Genomic DNA, 19,970 nt, shown 5'->3' with positions numbered 1-19,970 from the left:
GTCCCCCAAAAAGCAATATACTGTGTGTTCTGACTGTTTGGAACAACAAAGAAAATGACACAGAGTACTTGTTTCAACAACTGTAGTACATTAACAACCCTAGTTGCTTAGGCAAACAATATGACTTATAAAATCCCCCCCCCCCCCCTTTTTTTTTTAAAGACGGGCCTTCAAAAGGACTTTGTTGAATATTTTTAAGTTTTAAAACTGAGGTTTTATTGTTGGTGATGTTTGAAGACAAATGTGAATCTGACGACGGTTCTTGAAATCGCATTTTTGGAAGAAAGACGTTTTAGGGTCATTGTGTTTAAATGGTGATATACTTTGAACGAATGGAGCAATGGGCGTCAACTGGAGGGACGCCCGGAGGGTCTCGTCGCCCGCTGCTCCAACGGGAGCGGGAGGAGCCAAGTCGAAGTATTTAATAGTTAATAGAGCCAAGTCGAAGATATTTAAAGATATCCACGAGCAATGGCGTCACAAGCTTTTGAATCCAGGTGCTGCAAAAAAAATATGTGGCTTTGGCGAAAGCAAGTGACCCTAAATGATCTGGCTTGGGGGAATTTTTTTTTTTTGGCACAGCGGGGAGCGCCGAGGAATAGGGACGTGTATAGTACAAGAGAATAATCAAGAAAATATCACTTATTCTTATTCTAAAAGTTATTCGCTTAGGCATATCTAAATATAGCGTTCAAAGGAAGATGGGTATCAGGCATGTGCTATGTTTTCTTATTATTTTGTTGCGTGCTAAGGGGAGGTTAGACCGCCTTACCCCACCCCAGTAGATCCCCCATTGGCACACCAAACCACCTGACCACTGGCATCAAACTTCCTAAGTTGCCCACAAAAATACTGGGAACATTTTAAAAATCCCAATTTTGCGCTAGGGTAAAATTAAACAGAAACATGCACAATAATTTACACATGAACAAAAAGTACATATTCACTGAGAATTATATATTCACAGATTAAAAAAAATAAAACACAGAGCTTTTGCAAAATGCAGATATGGTAAACTTTTTGGAGAAAATATTTTAAGAGTAAGAATTCACACATATTCTATACTTTCGGGATGGTTATTGATTTATTAGTAGGTGTTTTTGCAAACGTTTAGCCACTTTTGTTTTGGCAAGTTTAAGGTTGTAGAACAGATACACAACAGCAAAAGTCTTTTGAAATGGACGCTTGGATGTATGCTTTTCCTAATAATTTCAATACAAACTAAATGCTTTATTTCCGTGCCAATGCACTGAAAAATACCTAATTTTTGTGGACATAATACACAAATATTGACAAAATATTAAATCGCAAAACACACCTATCATGCTAAACCCAATTATGATGCTGCTCAGGTTACATCGTATGTAGTCTAGATCCCTTTTTTTAATTATTAAGCAAAAGTCTTTGCTCAAATCAAAGTTAGATCTCCAAATATTGAGTTAAGACGATATTTATGATGTACCAGCATTGAGAAATAGGGTCCACTTCTACGGTCATTCATTCAATCACAATCCTAGCAACTTCCAATCACTGCTGCACTGAGGCCGATTTCACATCATTCCAGAACTTGTTGACAGCATCATCTCACAGGTTTGGAAGTCAGACGCAAACAATGAAGAGTTTATTGGATGTTTAGTTTATCAGAGGAAGATGCCACTGTCATCTTGCTCTACTAGTCTCTGTACCAGCTTGTTCTTGATGTTGGCATTCACTTTTGGCAGGGCATCCCGGACTCTCACAGCTCTCTGGAATACGAAAAGACAGGATCTGATTAAAAAGGCTAACAATTGGTTTGTTCTGTTTTTATGTGTTGTATTTTGGGTGTGTTCCGTTAGCTCTCCTTTTAGCCTTTCCACCCCTAGGGAGTAAACTCATTCTCTATGTTAAAGGGCTCATGAATTGAATATTTTGTAAGAACATATTTTGTGCTACTTTCTAATCCTCTTAAGTGTATGAAAACTAAATTGATATTCCTTTTTGGATAATTTTGTTGAGAAGTGCACTTCTTTAAACATTTAACAATTTTCCATGCTTTTCCAGACAACTGAGGGCGCTGTTGTCGTGATGTCGTTTCAGGGAGACACTGTTCATATTAGGTGTTTTTCTGTTGGAACAGTGAACTCCAAAAGTTGCTCACTGAAAACATTTGAGAAAAGTTTGCTCATTGGCTTACTGCCATGAACTAACACTAATGAAAAGAAAGTTTACGACAGCAAAATATCCAAAATTGTGTTAACTTTTTGTAAATAAATCAATTGCAACATTGAGGTTTCTGCCCGATACGACATCACACTTTTGCTCATGAATATTTTGCTCATGAATGAAATTTTCATTAGCATAAAAACCAAAAAGGCACCAAAATACCCTTGAAAATGGCAAAAGGTAAATTGAAAATAAGGTTAAAGGGCCACAAAGGTGCATTTTCAAGGCTTGCATTAAAAGAAATTACATTTCAGGGCCCATTAAAAATGGACTTTGTTTGAATAACAAAACAAACACATTCAAAAATGAGAGTAGAAACAGTAAACAAAAAACTACCTCAATCTTTCGCACCAGGTCCACATCCCACTTGTGCACCACAAAGCTGGTCACGTGATCACCGCTACTACCGCCAACTCGTCCCACCCGCCCAACTCGATGTATGTAGTCCGACATGAAGCGTGGGAAGTCAAAATTCACTACATGCCGCACCTTATGCCGATAGTAAACGTAAATAAGATTTTCTTAAATTAAAACATGACATCTGACCCTCATTACATGAAAACATAGGAAAAACTGTCCTGCACAACCCTAAAAGTATAATGTTTGCTGAAAATGGAGGAAACAATAGGAAATGAAAGGAGAATTGGAAATCCTATTGATATATGAAAAATTGTATGCTTGAACATAATAGGTTTTGGGGATTGGGATTTTAAACCAGTTTATATGTACAAAAACATTCTGAATTATTCTGATGGTGTTATTTACTTTAAAGTTGGTTACAGCCGTGCGTGCTAAAGTGATATCTTACAGGCTGTGCATATATCCTTTGAATTCAAAAGAATATTTGTTGACCAAAAATATCAACTAATAAAATAAAATTGTCTTTACCTGAATTGTGTCCATCCCCCTTGAGCCGATGTCTGTGGATACTAATACATTGCTGACTCCCTTCTGAAACGATCGCATTACTCCTTTGCGTTTCTTAGAAAAACAAAAAAGGAAAGAATTAAATTCTGTTCATACTTCCAAACCAACGTTGATTCCAGAGTAAAGTCTGTCACGGGCCAATGTGGCCCATCAGGCCGGTGTTTATCTCCGGTTCAGTAACCAGAGATGAAACTGGCATATGGCAAAAAAATCGGAAAAAAGGCCAAACAAAAATATGTGTCCGAAATGTGGGCCGCGCTGCAATTACACACATGTACATGCATGTACAATACACTTCATGCCCAATTTCCAGAAACCAACTCCTGCTTTATTTTCGATTCAAACAAAATTTTATGATGAAAAAAAAAGGTCAGTGTTTTCATTGCATAAAACGCCTGAATTTCGGTTACAGTAATGGAGTCATCAACAAGGAAACACTCCAATAACGACTGGTGAAAGAGATTAAAACTACGTTCGCGACGATTTTTTTTTAACGTGCCATTTCCATCGACTTTTCATCGACTTTTCTTCGAAATTATGATTGAAATAAAATTACATTTTGTGAAAAAATCGTTACAAAATAATATTTTGTGGGACACATCGTAAGAAAATTGGATATTTCTTTAGAAAGTTCAAAAAGTCAGATTTCCGATTAAAATCGGAAAAGTTTCATCTCCGAGTAGCATGAAACAACTGAGAATATTTCTATTCCCCCCGGATGGGATGCTGGTCCATCACAGGTTACTCCCCAGCTAATGCCAGTGTAGCGTGAATTTAGGTTTTATGAAATACGGACTAATTGGTGGTAATTACGAGAGGGACTCACAAAGTGAGTAGGTAGATAATGTTGACAAAAATGGACAAAATCAGCTGCTGTGATACCATCAAATACCTGCAGTTGAAATGGCTAACTCTAATGGCTTTCCATAAGGACATGGTGTCAACCTTGAAAGATAATGCCCCGTCCTTTGCAATGGTTAAAAGGTGGATAGCTGAATTTAAGCGAGGAAGAGAGCGCCTCAAAGATAACCTAAGCCGATGTAGTACAATGTAGCATCGTAATGACATGGTCCAGTGGTTACGGTGTTTGACTCATGTACGAAGGAGCGTGGGTTCGAAACCAGCCAGGAACATAGTGTTTGTGCCCTTGGGCAAGACACTTTACTATAATTGCCTCTCTTCACCCAGGAGTATAAATGGGTACCAGCAATGGTCGAGGACCTATTGAGCGCTGATATTGGCTGCCACGTGGTCCCATGGCCTGATGAACGGGGTAATAATTGTGCAGCGCTTTGACATTGTTCATACAATGGAAAGGACTATATAATTATTATTTATTTATTATAACATTATTCAGCAGCTGGAAGGAGGTGGGGGGTTGCAACCAATCCAATATCCAGTCTACATAATGGAGAGCGATGGGGGCGGCCATTGGGATGAACTTTGGAATGTTTGAAGACACCACTTAATGCTCATGTGAAGATGCCATGGCTTTGTGCACATTCAGAATAAAGTCAATAAACTTAGTCGTGCGTACTTTGCGCCATATGCGCATGGACCAGTACGCGCAAGTGGTGTGCCCTGTCCAACGGGCTCCAGAAGTGGTAAAAAAGCGCCATCTACCGTAAGTGCAAGGAGCCTATAGTTATTTACCTCTGGGTCCATGTCTCCATTTAACCTCAGTACGCTGATGTTACTCTCCTCGAGAAACAGAGCTAGCCAGTTACACGTGGACACTTCATTGCAAAACATCATGACAGGAATGCTCTGCCTGGAATCTTTAGTCACAATTTCGAGGATTTTGGCTGAAAGCAATGAATGAGAGAAAACAAGCATATTATGTAGAATGTGCAAAACTTTAAGGGTTCCAAATAGCTATCTCCGCACTTAGATGACTTTGAGACATTAAATGAAACTCCTTTTTGTTTTGCCCTTTGGACAATTTCAAGATCTTTCTTGTGGATCTGGGCAGAGGATACCTTTGGATTCTTTTTCTTTCCTCATTTCACATTTCATTGCATCAGAGCAACAAAAGCATTCTTAACTTATAACATTTTGGTAACATTGATTTCTTGTCTTGGAAAGAAAGTGAAATGACTTTAGGGCCCATGCTTTATGCAATCCTATTCCTTGAAATGCATCCAACAGGATCCAACTATGTCACATACCCGATGGAGACTGTTGGATTGAGCAGTAAACCCCTTGTGTTCATTCCTGATGCAAAATGTTGGATTCAGCAGGCAACTGAACCACATTATAATGCCAAGTTGAACTCTGTAGGATTCAGCAGACAACTGAAAATAAGGCACAGTGGATTGAACAGGAAACTGCGGTTGGACTTTGTTGGATTTAGCAGGGTACTTCTGAGGAACTACTAGGGGGTTAGGGTTAAACTATGCTTTATTTTCAATCTTCATAGTGCCATATTAGAGGTATCTCTATACCTTTCTTTGGTTTTTATGTGAATGGAAATTTCAAATTCATGAGCAAAATCGTAATATTATATCTAACACATTGGCTTCTGTGTTACCAGCTGCTTCAGTACCAAGAGCTGCCAGAATTTTGGTGGTCCTGCCATGGTCAGTTCTCCACTTTTGGTGTTTTATTGTTGACGAATAGAACACGACTCTAAGCACAGCTGTTTTATCAAAGTGTACCTCATGTGACATCACAGCAACAATTTCCTCAGTTGTTAGGAACACCATAGAACATATCTTCTGTTGAAAAGGTGCGCTTGAAATCCGACACGTGGTGTCTTATTATTTTCATACAGTTCAGAGGAATGGATAGTTGCACAAAATGTGTCAGTGTTAACAAATCATGTCAAGGAGCCTTCAAATGTTTTAATGTGGAAGCCTGTGCCATAGGATTCAATGTTATTGAAACAAGCAGTTTTTGTGGACTGCGAAGTCTGGTTCCCAGACCAAAAGATTTTGACCATTCCAAAAATCTTTGGTCATGTGGGTGCCACCGTCACTTGACGAAATCAGGCAGGAACCTGCATGTTTCTAAAAACGTCTGGGGTTCTCCGAAATCAATTTTTCAATAGCTCCACTATTTCCAAGAGTAAAATGGTTTTATTTAACATTCATAAATACCTAAGACAGTTTACGCATTCTAATTGGTCGAGAGCCTGTCACGTGGCCAGTCTTAAACGGATGATTAAGACATGGCTGGCTGGTCTTAAACACTTTTCCAGTGTCACATGAAATTTGGACTCCCATGAAATCCGGTGCCTTTTAACGTTTCATTGGTTGAACGTTCACATTCCTCGCGTATGCATGCGCAATGTACTACAAGTGAATCAGTATTTCATGGTCCGAAATTCTCACTACAACAGCCCAGCTGCCTTTTGCGCGACATCGCGCAGTACGTGGGACCATGGAGGTGGAATACGTGAAGCGCACGCAATTGTGGAGGGGCATTCCATATTATAGTCAGAGGGGTGTTTCGTAAAACATGAAGTAAAATTGTTGAACAAAATGGTTAACAACGTCTAGTTTTTGACTTGTTTTGATTTTTGGACCGAAAAGATTTGGTATTTTGACCAAAAAGGTATTTATGAATGGGAATAAACATGTGTTCCATCGGTATTAAACACTCTGTTTAAGACCGGTGGGAGTCTGGATGGGTGATAATTACCCATCCAGACTCACACTGGTTTTAAACAGTGTGTTATAATACCTCCGGAACACACATTTAGTCCCTTAATAAAATACCTGTCATACTTGTTATTAGTCCTGAAAATTGAGAGTTTTTAATTGTCAGGTGTAATGCCAGTATCTGTGATTCAGTATGCAGTCAGACTAGGGCAGGGCATTGCTGAGTCATGATCTATTCTGTGACAGTTACATATTAACCTTTTATCGAGGTGATCATCAGGTCAGGAAAAAGACTAGTGGACCCGACTGATAGGTATTCATGATAGTTTGACTTTGAAAAACAATAACAACGTGAAGGTTACTACAATTTTTAGCTTCATCATTACCAGCTTTGTCCTGGGAGTGTAAACGTAGAAACTTTTGGCTGACATGTGGCATGATCCGATGCAAGTGTGTGGTGGCTACGATCTCCAATGCTTTCTCCTGAAGAAGAGCATACCAAGTTTATGTCACATATTTCAACTGCAAAGCTCCACTCAGATGAAAAAAATAAATGAAATGAAATGTAATGGGAACAAGGGGGAGGATGTTAAACTTTTGTCTGTACAAAGTATATGTAGACTAGTTTTGTCTCCAAATTCACATCAGTTTATGCTCAGAAATGCTAGAGTACTTACGCATTTGCTCCCAACACACCAGCACAAATTCCACAAACGTGGGTTGCATGGAAAGTTGACAAAAGCAAAGAGTGTCATGAACTGTTTCCCCATTTCCCTCATTTTCGTGATGCTTTACACCATTACTGCAAGCATCAAGTGTATCTTAAATCAGCAAGAATTTGCATGTGCCTTTCCTAAAGTTCTAGACATTGCATGGAAGGCTTAAGTTTAACATGCACACAAGTATGCGAGTGTACGCTGTCCCAAGTACACTCCTAATTTAAGGCCCTTTTCACACGTTCGCCTTAGTTTAAAATTAACGCGGGTCAACTGTGAGCAGACGATTTATTACTGTTCTGTGGCAACTTTAAACTCGGTGACCTGAATGGTCACTAATAATTCTCAAGTCTACCAGAACTTAGTATCAACTTGGGTCAATGTACAACTCAATAAACGATTACTAAGAAGTGTTTTGCTCTTAAAGCCATCTTCTGTGTTTAATTTGGGGGCCCTAAATGCCGACTGAGGCCCTAAATGCCAACTGAGGCCCTACATGCCGACTGAGGGCAATTAATGGGGGGGGGGAGGGTGAAACCTCCCCCCCCCCCCCCACACCCCCCAGTTTGCTACGCCCCTTATGGGTAGTGTGAAAGAGCTTTATTCCCAGATACTCACAGGCAGGATGTCCTTGAGAGTTTCAGCTGCTTGTTTTGGCATGGTGGCACCAGCGAGGATCAGCTGGGTCTCCTCAAATGGTTTCGTCTGTGACTGGGATCTGGTGCTTATCTAGGAAATTGGTCAATTGAAAGTTAGGTTTTATAAAAATGACATTTTGCTGTCAAAGGATAATGTTTGACATTTGTGGTAGCAAAGACAGTAATGGTTACAAAGATAAATTTCCAAACCTCTGAAAGTTAAACTAATGGACTGGCTCAACACTTGTGATGAATATTGAATTTTGAGATCTCAGTGTTGCCAACCTTGCAGTCCTTTCTGATTTACACAAACATCCATAAAGTGTGCAACTATAATACTATCCACCCTGAATCCTTCAAAATCCTCTTTGCCAAAGTGGTTGAATTTGGAGGATTCAGTTAAAATGGCAAAAGTGCGTTACTGATTTCGTAGGATGCACTTTGTCAAGGTCTTGGGCCGGACCTTGTGCTGTTTTTGCTCAGCCATGTATAAATATAGGCCTGGATTATGCTTGAAATCCTCTGTACTGCTCCAGAATGTCACTGGCCAAGCCTCAACATATTGACAGTCACTGCCACAGGATTTTGCAGGATTCAGGCAGTGGTCACTCCTCCATGGACCATATTCAAAAGATAATGGAGGATTTTGCAGGATTGAGGCTACATCGTAGTAAAAAGCCTATGGAGTTAGGGTTTTAAAGAATCTACAATACAGTGACAATTTCTAAAAACGTTTGGAAAGAAAAAGCTGTGCACGAATCCAGCAACTCACATGCATTCTCTGCAGAATGTTGAGCAAAGTATTGCAGAAACTGTCGTCCAACATGGTATCACATTCATCAACCACTATGTGGGTTGCACTTTCCAAAGTCATAAATTCTGCAGAAGGAAAATACAGAAAAAAGTATGAAATTTGACAAAAAACTTCGGGTGTGAATTTCTATTTTCTGTCACTGCAGACGCTGTTCAAATAAAACATCAGAATGGGCTCGTAGTAATGCAAAAAGACTGCAATAAAAATGTTCTGCTCACTTTGTCTGAGGCAATTCAGGACAGGACCAGGCGTGCTTATGACGACATCTGCTGGGGTGAGAAAGGTATGGCGGAGGGACTTGGGAGATTTGCTACCGTCGAGATATCTGGCCACCAAACTTGTCTCTTTCAACAATGATGCTGCAACAAACTACAATTAATAAAAACAACTTACTAAGAAAAATAAGAAATTATAAATATTGTAGATGTCAGTCTTTTTGCATTGAATGTAGCTTAGAGAAGGTGTTTGGAGCGTTACTGTAAGAAAAAGACACTCCTTTTCTTTCCAAAAGGATCATTATAAAGCCACCAATCGGTCAACTTTGTGTCTGTTGCTCGGTTAGTCCTACCTATTAGAATAGGGCTTAAGAAGCAATGGACACAAAAGGAACTGAAAATGTGAATACGGAAAGGCAGCTTCAGTCTATTAGGTTGTCCTGAAGACAAACTGGCATAATAACCATCATCATAACTCAAATTTCTAGTAAACTGCACATGGATCATCGGCATGAATTGTCTATGGGCAACTTCGTACCCGAGGCAAACAGGGACGCTTCACATAATTCAAGTTCGCTTCACATACAGTAAACTCCGGCTAAGACGGCACTCTCGGGACCAGAGAATTTGTGACGACTTACGCCAAAGTCGGCTTCTGCTGCAAGTCGTCATTTTGCCAACTTACACAAATACACAAATTGAATCACGGAGTGAAAAAAATAGATTGAATTAATGGCCTATGCGTATCTGTATCTGGATCATGTAAACCAGATTCATGGCTAAAATTCAAAGGCTTTGATTTACCCTGGTTTATTTCTACATCCATGGTTGATTCCAGCAAATATATCTTCAATGTTTATCATCACAAACAGGCTGTGGTATTGATCACAGTAAAGTCATGCATGTACATGTACGTACGTACAAAGCAAGGACGGCGCGGCCGGCTAGCGTTAACAACAGTGGTACGATATACAGATCGCTTGCATACTGTACGTCCATGTACATGTACATGTAGTGTACATTGTGCACGTACGTACAGTCACGAATTAAATGTGTGCATGGTTCTGGTACAATAAGGGGACCCCCAAAGTGATCAGAGCGCATGCGTGCAGTCGAGAGGGGGTACTGGTATTGATGTGCTATCAGGAAAACCCCTTTTTGATCGCGCACGTGTAAGCGAACGATGCACACAATGTACAGACTGTGCATGAAACAGTGTACACGTGCGATTAGTGTGCACGTGCTGGCCGATGCATCAATCACGGGCCGTGCCATTGATAAACAGATGTCAGTTGGCAGTGTGTGGGACTTTTCACTCGACACTTCTTGCAAACCGCAGAGCACGATGCCGACTTGTACAGAGGAATTTTTGTGGTTTTGAGGAAATGGGACTGAAAGTAACACGCCGACAAAATGGCGGCTTACAAAGGCCGACTTAGAAATGAAAATGTCAATGGAAATGCATTAGAGACAATCGGGACTTTCATCAGACGGCCAATTTAAGCGATATGACGGTTTATACAAGTCGGTTTAGCCGGAGTTTACTGTAATGTGTGCCTGCGTGAAGAATGGACTGGCCTTAAGTAAAGTCACAGAGGCATTGAAATACATTGAAGAAACAGTCCAAACCTTGATTTGTTGAGCCAGTTCCCAGCCTGGCACCAGCACCAAACACCTCGGCCGACCCGCTTGGGTAGCTCGGCCGTGAGTGGCTGTCTCCCATAGCAACATATGTAGGACGGGCAGGAGGTAGGCGAGAGTCTTGCCACTCCCAGTCTCTGCGGCACACAGGACGTTCCTGCCCTTCAGGATGGATGGGATAGCGGCTGACTAAATGAGACAAGATCCCACAAAATGAGGCTTAAGATCATGTTTCCCTCAGAGAAATTTAGTAAAAAAAAAATTCTCAAAATACAAAAACAAAAATCTCTTGACAAAGTGAGAAGCCTACCCATTGATCTCTATATAAAGACTGGATAGCGGATAAAGAGCCGCACAATGAATGAATTTGACGCCATATTGGTGAGACCGGTGAGACCGGCTGGTGATCTACAAAGGACAAGCTGCTGTCTTTATAGACAGCATGATTTCTTTTGTAACATCGCGGTTCACTCAACTTATATTTGACCACCACCACTGACCAAGGTTTACTATTTTTCTAACGTCGTGGTTTACTTTTTTTTAATGCCGCAGTTCACGTTTTCGGTGTTTTGGAAATAATAATCACTTCGGAAATGTGTCCTTTTTACAACATCATAATACGTGTACGTGACCAAAATGCGCGTCAACTCCTGATACAGCGTGCGCTATACGCGTAGAACGTTCGTGAAATACGCGGCCATCTTCATGAGACCGGGGGTGAATTGGTAAATATGCAAAGTCTACTGTGTGACTGGTGTATGGATATCCGCTATCCAGTCTTTATGTAGAGATCAGTGAGCCTGCCCAGTTGTAACAAGATCAAATGAGACAAATTCCTCTGGCAAAACTGCCTCGCAGTCTGTGGTTGCCAACTGCAACACGATATGACAGTACTCCCACTGTCTCAGAACTAGCAGTTTATGCACCGGTGTTGACGGCCCAATGCAGCAAGGTCCCACAGACTTTTACTCTGTTGCACTGCGTTGCATCTGGCAGGGTTAGGGTTCATAAGTTTCCAAATGCATTAGATAGAGCATACCAAGTTCTTCATTTCGATTTATTACTCAGTTTGCCATCAAGATGAATAATTGAATATGGATATCCACGATGAAAATATTTAGAACTGCTATTGGTTTCCATTTGTGCAATAAGGCTTGTGTTAGTTCTGGCTACCTACAACCATGTAGGTCAGACTGCTTGACAATATGTAGAAATATTTATCCTTGTATAATTCAAAGATTCTGACAAATTATACAATGAAAAAACCACAGAGTTATAGAGGGAATTGGTAATATTATTATTTATATCAGGCTTCTAGTGGTAAAAGAGAAATCAGCGTATTGTATGCTTTCGTAAAAAGTACCCAGATGACTGCAACATTATGTCAGTAAAAGGTAACTGGATGAGGGCCACATTATTTTTATATTGCAGTCATCCAGGCATTTTCACTGGTTCCCGCACAATCTATCGTGTAGAAAGTCCAAGTTGTCAACTGTTCAATAGAGCACAGCATGCGATATCGTCATGCCCGCACGCAGATGCAGGGTGAACACGCACTGTTGTCAACAACCACAATGGCCGCTTCGAAATATAGCTTCGGAAAGCAAAGAATAATTTGAGGAAATTTGAGAAATAAAGACAGGTGTCCTGAAATTTATTTCTTGAGGATAAAGTCAGCCTAATATAAATTACGCGGCCACACCGCTTTGTATGCCATCAACCGTGACTGATCAAGTAGGCCCTATAGCGGTGATAATAATATTGGATGGCTTTTTTTTCCGGGGGATACAAGAATATATTGCACTTGCTAAGACACAATAACAATATTGCACAAGTCAAATATATTCTTGTATCCCCCAAAGCCATCCAATATTATATAAATATCAACCACTGATCCTCAGCCAAGTAGGGCTAGCGATTTACCTGTATTTTAGTAGGTGATTTAATATCCATGTTACCCAGGGCAAGCAGAAGCTTCTCATTCAGGTCGAAACTAGTAAAAGTTGTGGGTTTGTCAGCAGAATCGCCTCTGTCTTGTAGGGATGGGTTCTGGAATGGAAATAATCATAATTAATGGATGAGGAAAAAAATTAATGAAGGAAACTGAACAAATAACCAGATGGAAGTCCCACTGAGCAGTGAATACAGGTCTGGTGTTTACTAGTAGCGGGAATGGAGGGGAAATACTTGGAAACTAAATGTCTAGGAAAGCACAACTTTGTAATTTTCTTGTGTACATGTAAGTCACCAGGTAATTGAGCAAGGGCTGAGAAGTAACTACAAGTGTATGTAATAATTTGCTTACGGTTACCCGATCCCATAATCTGGAACCAGTTCCTGACATGAGCGGTCGGGTATTTGGGTAGTCGGGTCCCCGGTTCCGATGCACAGCCCTAGTATATGCGCCCCATTTATAGCACTACAGTGGAGGAGTACATGTACTTGGTTGCTCCACGGATCCTCTACACAAAGATAAATGTCTTCCAAAATTTCTGGTAAGAGGTGTGATAATGGCCTGTGCGCGTATAGAACATACAAATGCGCGAGCGTGAGACAAGACTCGGCACGCGACTGCAGATGGGCAATTCCACGGTTACTCACGTTACATTTTCGTAACGTGAGTAACCGATTTTGTGCGTCTTGTTTATCATACATAACACATTTTTCTGGATGTCGTCTTTGGTGCTTAGGTAGGTCTAGGTCTACTCTATCTACCATGGGGATAACAGTTATTGAACCTTTTCAGTAAGGTAATTACAGCCCAAGGGATCTCAAAAGTACATGAAAAATGTAACGTGAGTAACCGTGGAATTGCCCAGTTAAATTTCAGTCAAGTCTCCCGTGATTGGGTTTCATGTGGGGCGCGCGCGTCAAGTCTCGCGCACGCGCGTGCATTGTATGTTCAATACGCGCACAGGCTGTTATCATGCATCTAACCAAACCGTTTCGTACACTTTGTATACATGCTCAGATGCCACAGAGCCAAATGCCACCCACTCACCCCTCGGAAGGCCAGGATGGTAAAATGATCCCCGCAGGAGCGCTTGTGCTTCCAGCCATCGCTTGCAAGTTTGGGAGGCTTGAATTTATCATAGGTCTGGTTCTGGTAGTAGTTGAACTCTTTCCTCTTAGCCGAGATCAGTTCTTTCCCCGGCCGGGCGTTGAAAACGCGGCCTCGCCATTTGATGGGACCCCTGCTTTTACGTAGGCTGTCTATCTTCTCACTGATTCTCTTGGGAACTGTGATCACGTTAGCTTGACCAACTGCTGAATTCTGCATCTAGTATGAAAAAAAATAGTATAGCCACGATAACTGTAGCAACACAATGCACTAATTTCTTAACTTATGTCTAAGGCCAAGTAAGAGTTTGAATGAGTATAAATTATTTCAATAATTGCACTGTTTACCTTCGGTAAACCATCACAGCAAAACCGACCAGGTGCATTATTTGAAAGTTGAAAAAGAGATTGATTTCTTTCTTCGTCTTTAAATTGTTTACCCTCTTCACTTTAGATAGGCCTATAAACAGGATAAATATATGACTGTGTACATCAACAAAGTAACATTTTTTACTAGTAGGCCCCTACCCTAGGCCCCAATTTGGTAAGAATGCAACCTGACGCTACTTCGGCAGTTGTGTACAAAGTCTATAGAGAGACAAGAACATTTTCTAAGCATTTCCTAACAAAATTGGAAATGTTTCTCAGTCCCAGATTGATGTCTTATCGTCATTTTTGCAATGACTGACCTTCATTGAGATGATATATGAAGAAAAAAGCAGCGTCAGGTTGCAACATTCTTTCCTTAATTTTTGTCAGATACAATTCTTACCCAACGCATGCAACTGTGTCTTTGAGCTACATCATGAACTGCTTTCCTCAGTGAACTCAGGGTTGTCAGAAGACATGCTGCTTGTCGCCTGTGCATTGTGATCACAAATCGTAGTGGCGGATAGCCTGGTGGACCACAGCACCCATTCACAATCACCAGAAATAAGAAGTCAGCCGTAGTGATGTCTCACATTTGGATTTTGATAACTCTCTGCAAAATTAGAATTAAAAGCTCAATTTCCGGGAATGCACTGCTCACAACAGCAACTTATACAACTTTTCAGGGAACGTTGAGGAAACTGTAGTAAGAGGGGCCTCGTAGCCGAGCGGTTAGAGCTTGGAGCTACAGAGTGGAAGGTTGGCGGTTCGAATCCCATTCGGACCAAAAACTGGAAAACTCTCTCTGACGACCCAACAGTAAAATGGGTACCTGATTCGTTCAGGGAAGGTAAGACGGCGAGAGGAGAGGACTGGGCCCCGCCACTCATATGCCGTGCCCAAGACACGGTGGACCTCTAACATCCCACTGCCCCTACGGCCAGTAATGGCTATGGGATCTTTACCTTTACCTTAGTAAGAAGCTTGCATATTTAATGAAACAGTACACACTTTAATATTCACATACAGTAAAGTAGTCCGTAACTGATGGATCCGCAAATCTAAGATCTAATGTCGCACATTTTTTTCTGCGATGTCGCAGAAATCTGCGCAGAAAACTCGATGTGTGATGTCCTTTCAGGGCCACCATATGATTGTATCGTGCACAAAATTAACCAAACATCATGGATGACAGCAGTGATACGGGACGTATTCAATGGACAAGCCACGAAATCATCAATATTTCTCATATTTCATATTTTTGGGGTCTGTTTCAAGTCAATCGTTGGCCTCGTGAATGATAAATAAATTTGTGCGAAATTAGTCTAAAACTAAGGACGGTGTGTAGCTTGAGTAACTCCAGCTGACATGCTCATATTCATTCACATGTAGCGCTGGAGACATAACCAGGGCGTGAGAGTGTGGTCTTAAGAGACCCTTCCAGAATGACCTCCCCAAATTGTCCTTTTTTCACCTCTATTATCCCACCCTAGCTTGAGTAAAACTCCAGCTTAACAAGTTCATCAGGAATTCACATGTGAATTCCTGATGAGCTTGTTAAGCTGGAGTTACTCAAGGTAATCCCAACCCAGATTCCATTCACACACCTCATCAGCAGTCATTCACGTAGCCCCACTTGTGGAAAGATTTCCATATAAGAAGTTCACTAATTTTCTTCTGTATTGCCTTACAAGCCCCCATATTGCAATTTCATGTCATCAAAGTCAATTTGAGCAGTGAGAAAATACAAGCATTTTCTTAGAAAACACTTAGAATTTTTCAGTCCAATCTCATAGGGCTTGTACACAGGGTGTTGAGTGAACTTCGTATATGGAAATCTTTCCCCCACTTGTAATTGAATGGCCTCGGTATTGCTGCCTGTACGTTCGGCCACACGTCTGGTTTCCCAACCTACTGAGGAGTTAAGTCCGAAACTGGCATAGGGGATAGGCCCTATATGGACTCAAGAAAGATGTCTAAATTTCTCGAAAAATTTGAAGAAAGATTACCTAATCTACCTGGAGGGCAAAAGATGAGAAATCATAGAATAGAATACAACCATCTACAGTGGTATGTGAAAAAAAGGGCCGAAAAAGGGTGCGTCAACCAGTGTTTGGACTAAACTCCTCGGTAGGTTAGAAAACCAGACGTGTGGCTGAATGTACAGCACAGCAATACCGAGGCCATACAATTACAAGTGGGGCTACGTGAATGATAGCCCGAATGCATCTGGCCGTACAGTACTATCGCAAGCTCTGTCGTACGGCCAGACGCCCAATGCTCCCCTAAACGCTGAACTCTGATGTAGCGATTTTGCTACCGATTTTGATCGAGATTATCTTCTCATCCGGGACAGAAGTTTCCAAAGTTAAGGATCCTTGAGCAAGATTATGAATATGCATTATTTAGTTCATGACCTCGTGTTTGTATGGCCTGGCAAAAAGTCATGAACTTAAATACACATTCATAATCTTGCCCAAGTGCGCCCGCATAATGCATACATTACAACGCGGCCGCCATTATGAAATCGCACGGAGGAACATTTTCGGGACGATATTCGTGGGAGACGATGTTTGAAAGTAGTTTTTTGGTCAGATGGATGAAGATTTTTAGATAAAAGAACGTTTTTTCGAAAAGGTACGAGTTCCTTTATGACTAGGATCCTTAACTTTGGAAATTTCTGTCCCGTATGAGAAGATAATCTCGATCAAAATCGGTAGCAAAATTGCTACATCAGAGTTCAGCGTTTAGCATGTTTAGGGGATCGGGAGCATTGGGCGTCTGGCCGTACTATAGGCTGAGCCCCACTAGTGTGGCCGGGGTATGCTGCGCTGAACCTCTGGCCACACACCGTGGTACCGCGCACTACTGAGGACGAAGTTTTCAAAAAAATTACGGTCGGTTTCTTACATATGGTTGTATTCTATGATGTCCTATCTACATGTATCACTTCTGGGATGCTTAGGTGTAATGATGTTCAATTTTCCGAGATATTCTTGAATCTTTCTGGAGCCCATATGCACTCGTGAAACGTCTGGCGATGGCAGCCATTTTGAATGTGACAAGAGATGACCTCAAGCTGTGACGTCGCGTTTATGCAAATTGCTTGTCAGTGAGGGCGCGAGTTGCAAATGCGACGGCTGTTTCCTGTGCCGTGGATCCTGAATAAAGATCAGTGCACGTGGCCCCCAGACGATAAATGCATGGTACAGGAAACAGCCGTCGCATTTGCAACTCGCGCCCTCGCTCGACAAGCAATTTGCATAAACGCGACGTCACAGCTTGAGGTCATCTCTTGTCACATTCAAAATGGCTGCCATCGCCAGACGTTTCACGAGTGCATATGGGCTCCAGAAAGATTCAAGAATATCTCGGAAAATTGAACATCATTACACCTAAGCATCCCAGAAGTGATAGATGCGACATCAAAGAATACAACCATATGTAAGAAACCGACCGTAATTTTTTTGAAAACTTCGTCCTCAGTAGTGCGCGGTACCACGGTGTGTGGCCAGAGGTTCAGCGCAGCATACCGCGGCCACACTAGTGGGGCTAGCCGTACTACAGAGCTTGCCTACCAACTGTACGGCCAGATGCAGTCGGGCTACGTGAATGACTGTTGATGAGGTATGCGAATGGAATCTGGGGTGGAATAAAAGAGGTGAAAAAGGACAATTTGGGGAGGCCGTTCTGGAAGGGTCTCTCCACACTCTCACTGACACTGGTCATGCTGGTCATGCTGGTTATGCTGTTAATTGTTATGTCTCCAGCGCTAGTACGTAGTACTAGGCACAATTGCAGAATACCCCGCCACTCAATCTATCCACCTCGTAGCCGGCTACGAGGTCACGGTTGATTGACCTCAATAAACATTCTCAGCGCTACTTGTGTGAACTATGCGTCATGCTCCATTGCACTCCCACTTCATGACCGCGTAGCCGCCAACAGGGTAGTTGGTTTGGACTTAGAATTTTTTCAGCAACTCCCATTCCTTTTGTGTTGCTTCGTTCTCAAGCATATTCAAGGGGACTCCCACTCCGTAGCCTCGTAGCCGCCAACAGGGTGGTTGGTTTGGACTTAGAATTTTTTTCAGCAACTCCCATTCATTTTGTGTTGCTTCGTTCTCAAATAATGGACCCCCACTCAGTTTACGTGTAGCTGGCAATGGACTTGAATTGTTTCTTTTGCAGTGATTCCAACCTCGTAGCCAGTGATTTTAGGGGTGTATTTTCGAGTGGCGGGGTATTCTGCAATCAAACTCAGATACATCTACAATTAACATGCAAAAACGAACTGTTTTTGTGTCTACCAAGTACCATACTTAACAGATACAGTTTCTTATAACGTTACTTATTCAACTTCAAATAAAAAAACTGGGAAAGAGCAAAATTTCTTACCGCAGTGCTCATCTTCACGACGAAACCACGAAACACATGCCCATGGTCATGATGGTAGGCCAAGGGCGCCGCCATTAGGCCTAATAATGTTATATATTCGCGCCTCGACTTTTGAGGGCGCTACACATTTAAAGAAACGACCATAGTATATAGACGCATCGCGTCCAAAAGCGGCAGGCTACTTGTACTTCTATCAAATTTATTTTCCCCCGATAGCTGGGCTAGATAGCCCCATCGATGAAATCTAAGCTAAGCTGAGGGTGGCTGACCCTGGTGCGCTAGATTGCAGGGCGAGATAGCCCCATCGATGAACACTTGATGATCTCGTGCGGAGTAACTCGATTGGGCAATATTGGTAGTTGAGGCTCCAAGCATAATGTGGTGGCTGAAGTGACTTCAGATTGTTCTTCAGTCGATGAAACCCAAAGGGTTCGGCGATGCAGATTCACCCCCTGCTACACCTAGCTGGGGCAGCAGAGGAGCTTTATACCCCTCACTGGTGTTAAATTAATAACACCCGGTACCCCCTCTAGAAGTTGAGAATTTCACAGGTTACCGGATGTGGTTGTCCACGTGTGTGGGCCTCGATTGGCGCATGTGAAGGCAGATATACTCTGTATATTTCACCTTATCTCCGGCCACCCGGAAAAATGGCTGTCTCCGTCACTTGCCTCACTGTGACTCCAAAGTCAATCTCGTGAAGCTAGCCTGTTGTCTCATCCACACCACTTCACCTCCAGCCTTGGACTTGGGTTCTTCCTAGCCCAGCCAGGTCCATTTCCTCCCTACGTTACGGAAGGAGTCCAGGCTATGAAGTGCTCAAAACCGGGCGAAAAAAAATTATGACCAATGTTTTCAATATTTTTAGCTTGTCGGAGAGGCCCATTTTTACGTCTTATTCATAAATACCTAAGACAGTTTACGCATTCCTATTGGTCGAGAGCCCGTCACGTGGCCGGTCTTAAACGGATGATAAAGACATGGCTAGCTGGTCTTAAACACTTTTCCAGTGTCACATGAAATTTGGACTCCCATGAAATCCGCTGCCTTTTACGTTTCATTTGTTGAACGTTCACAATTTCAAACATATGCATGCGCAATACTACCAGTGAATCAGTATCGTCCGAAATTCACACTACACCAGCCCAGCTGCGTTTTGCGCGACATCGCGCAGTACGCGCGACGCGCACGCCAATGTCCTTATAATTAGGTAACGAGTTGTGGAGGGGCATTCCATATTATAATTAGAGGGGTGTTTCGTAAAACATGAAGTAAAATTGTTGAACAAAATGGTTGGCAACGTCTAGTTTTTTACTTGTTTTGATTTTTGGACAGAAAAGATTTTTTTGAACCGAAACTGAGGTATTTATGAATGGGAATAAATATGTG

General features: G+C 41.8%; 1 protein-coding gene across 1 annotated transcript; it reads right to left on the bottom strand.

Moving 5' to 3' along the window:
• Positions 1-917: 917 nt before the first annotated feature.
• LOC119741563 (probable ATP-dependent RNA helicase DDX28) lies at positions 918-18,655 on the bottom strand. Its single transcript, XM_038217364.1, has 13 exons — positions 18,582-18,655; positions 14,588-14,797; positions 13,757-14,035; positions 12,679-12,804; positions 10,744-10,944; positions 9,118-9,268; positions 8,858-8,964; positions 8,066-8,176; positions 7,118-7,214; positions 4,783-4,934; positions 3,091-3,183; positions 2,539-2,691; positions 918-1,745 (listed from the first exon to the last, which is right to left on the bottom strand). Exons 2-13 carry the CDS (start codon positions 14,681-14,683, stop codon positions 1,641-1,643), a joined length of 1,671 nt encoding a protein of 556 aa, XP_038073292.1. The 5' UTR covers positions 14,684-14,797; positions 18,582-18,655; the 3' UTR covers positions 918-1,640.
• Between the last annotated feature and the right edge of the window lie 1,315 nt (positions 18,656-19,970).

This window comes from Patiria miniata, unplaced genomic scaffold, assembly GCF_015706575.1.
Source record: "Patiria miniata isolate m_02_andy unplaced genomic scaffold, ASM1570657v1 HiC_scaffold_5, whole genome shotgun sequence".
NCBI lineage: Eukaryota > Metazoa > Echinodermata > Asteroidea > Valvatida > Asterinidae > Patiria > Patiria miniata.
Note: the sequence above shows the minus strand (reverse complement) of the source record. Positions and strands in the feature narration are given on the sequence as shown.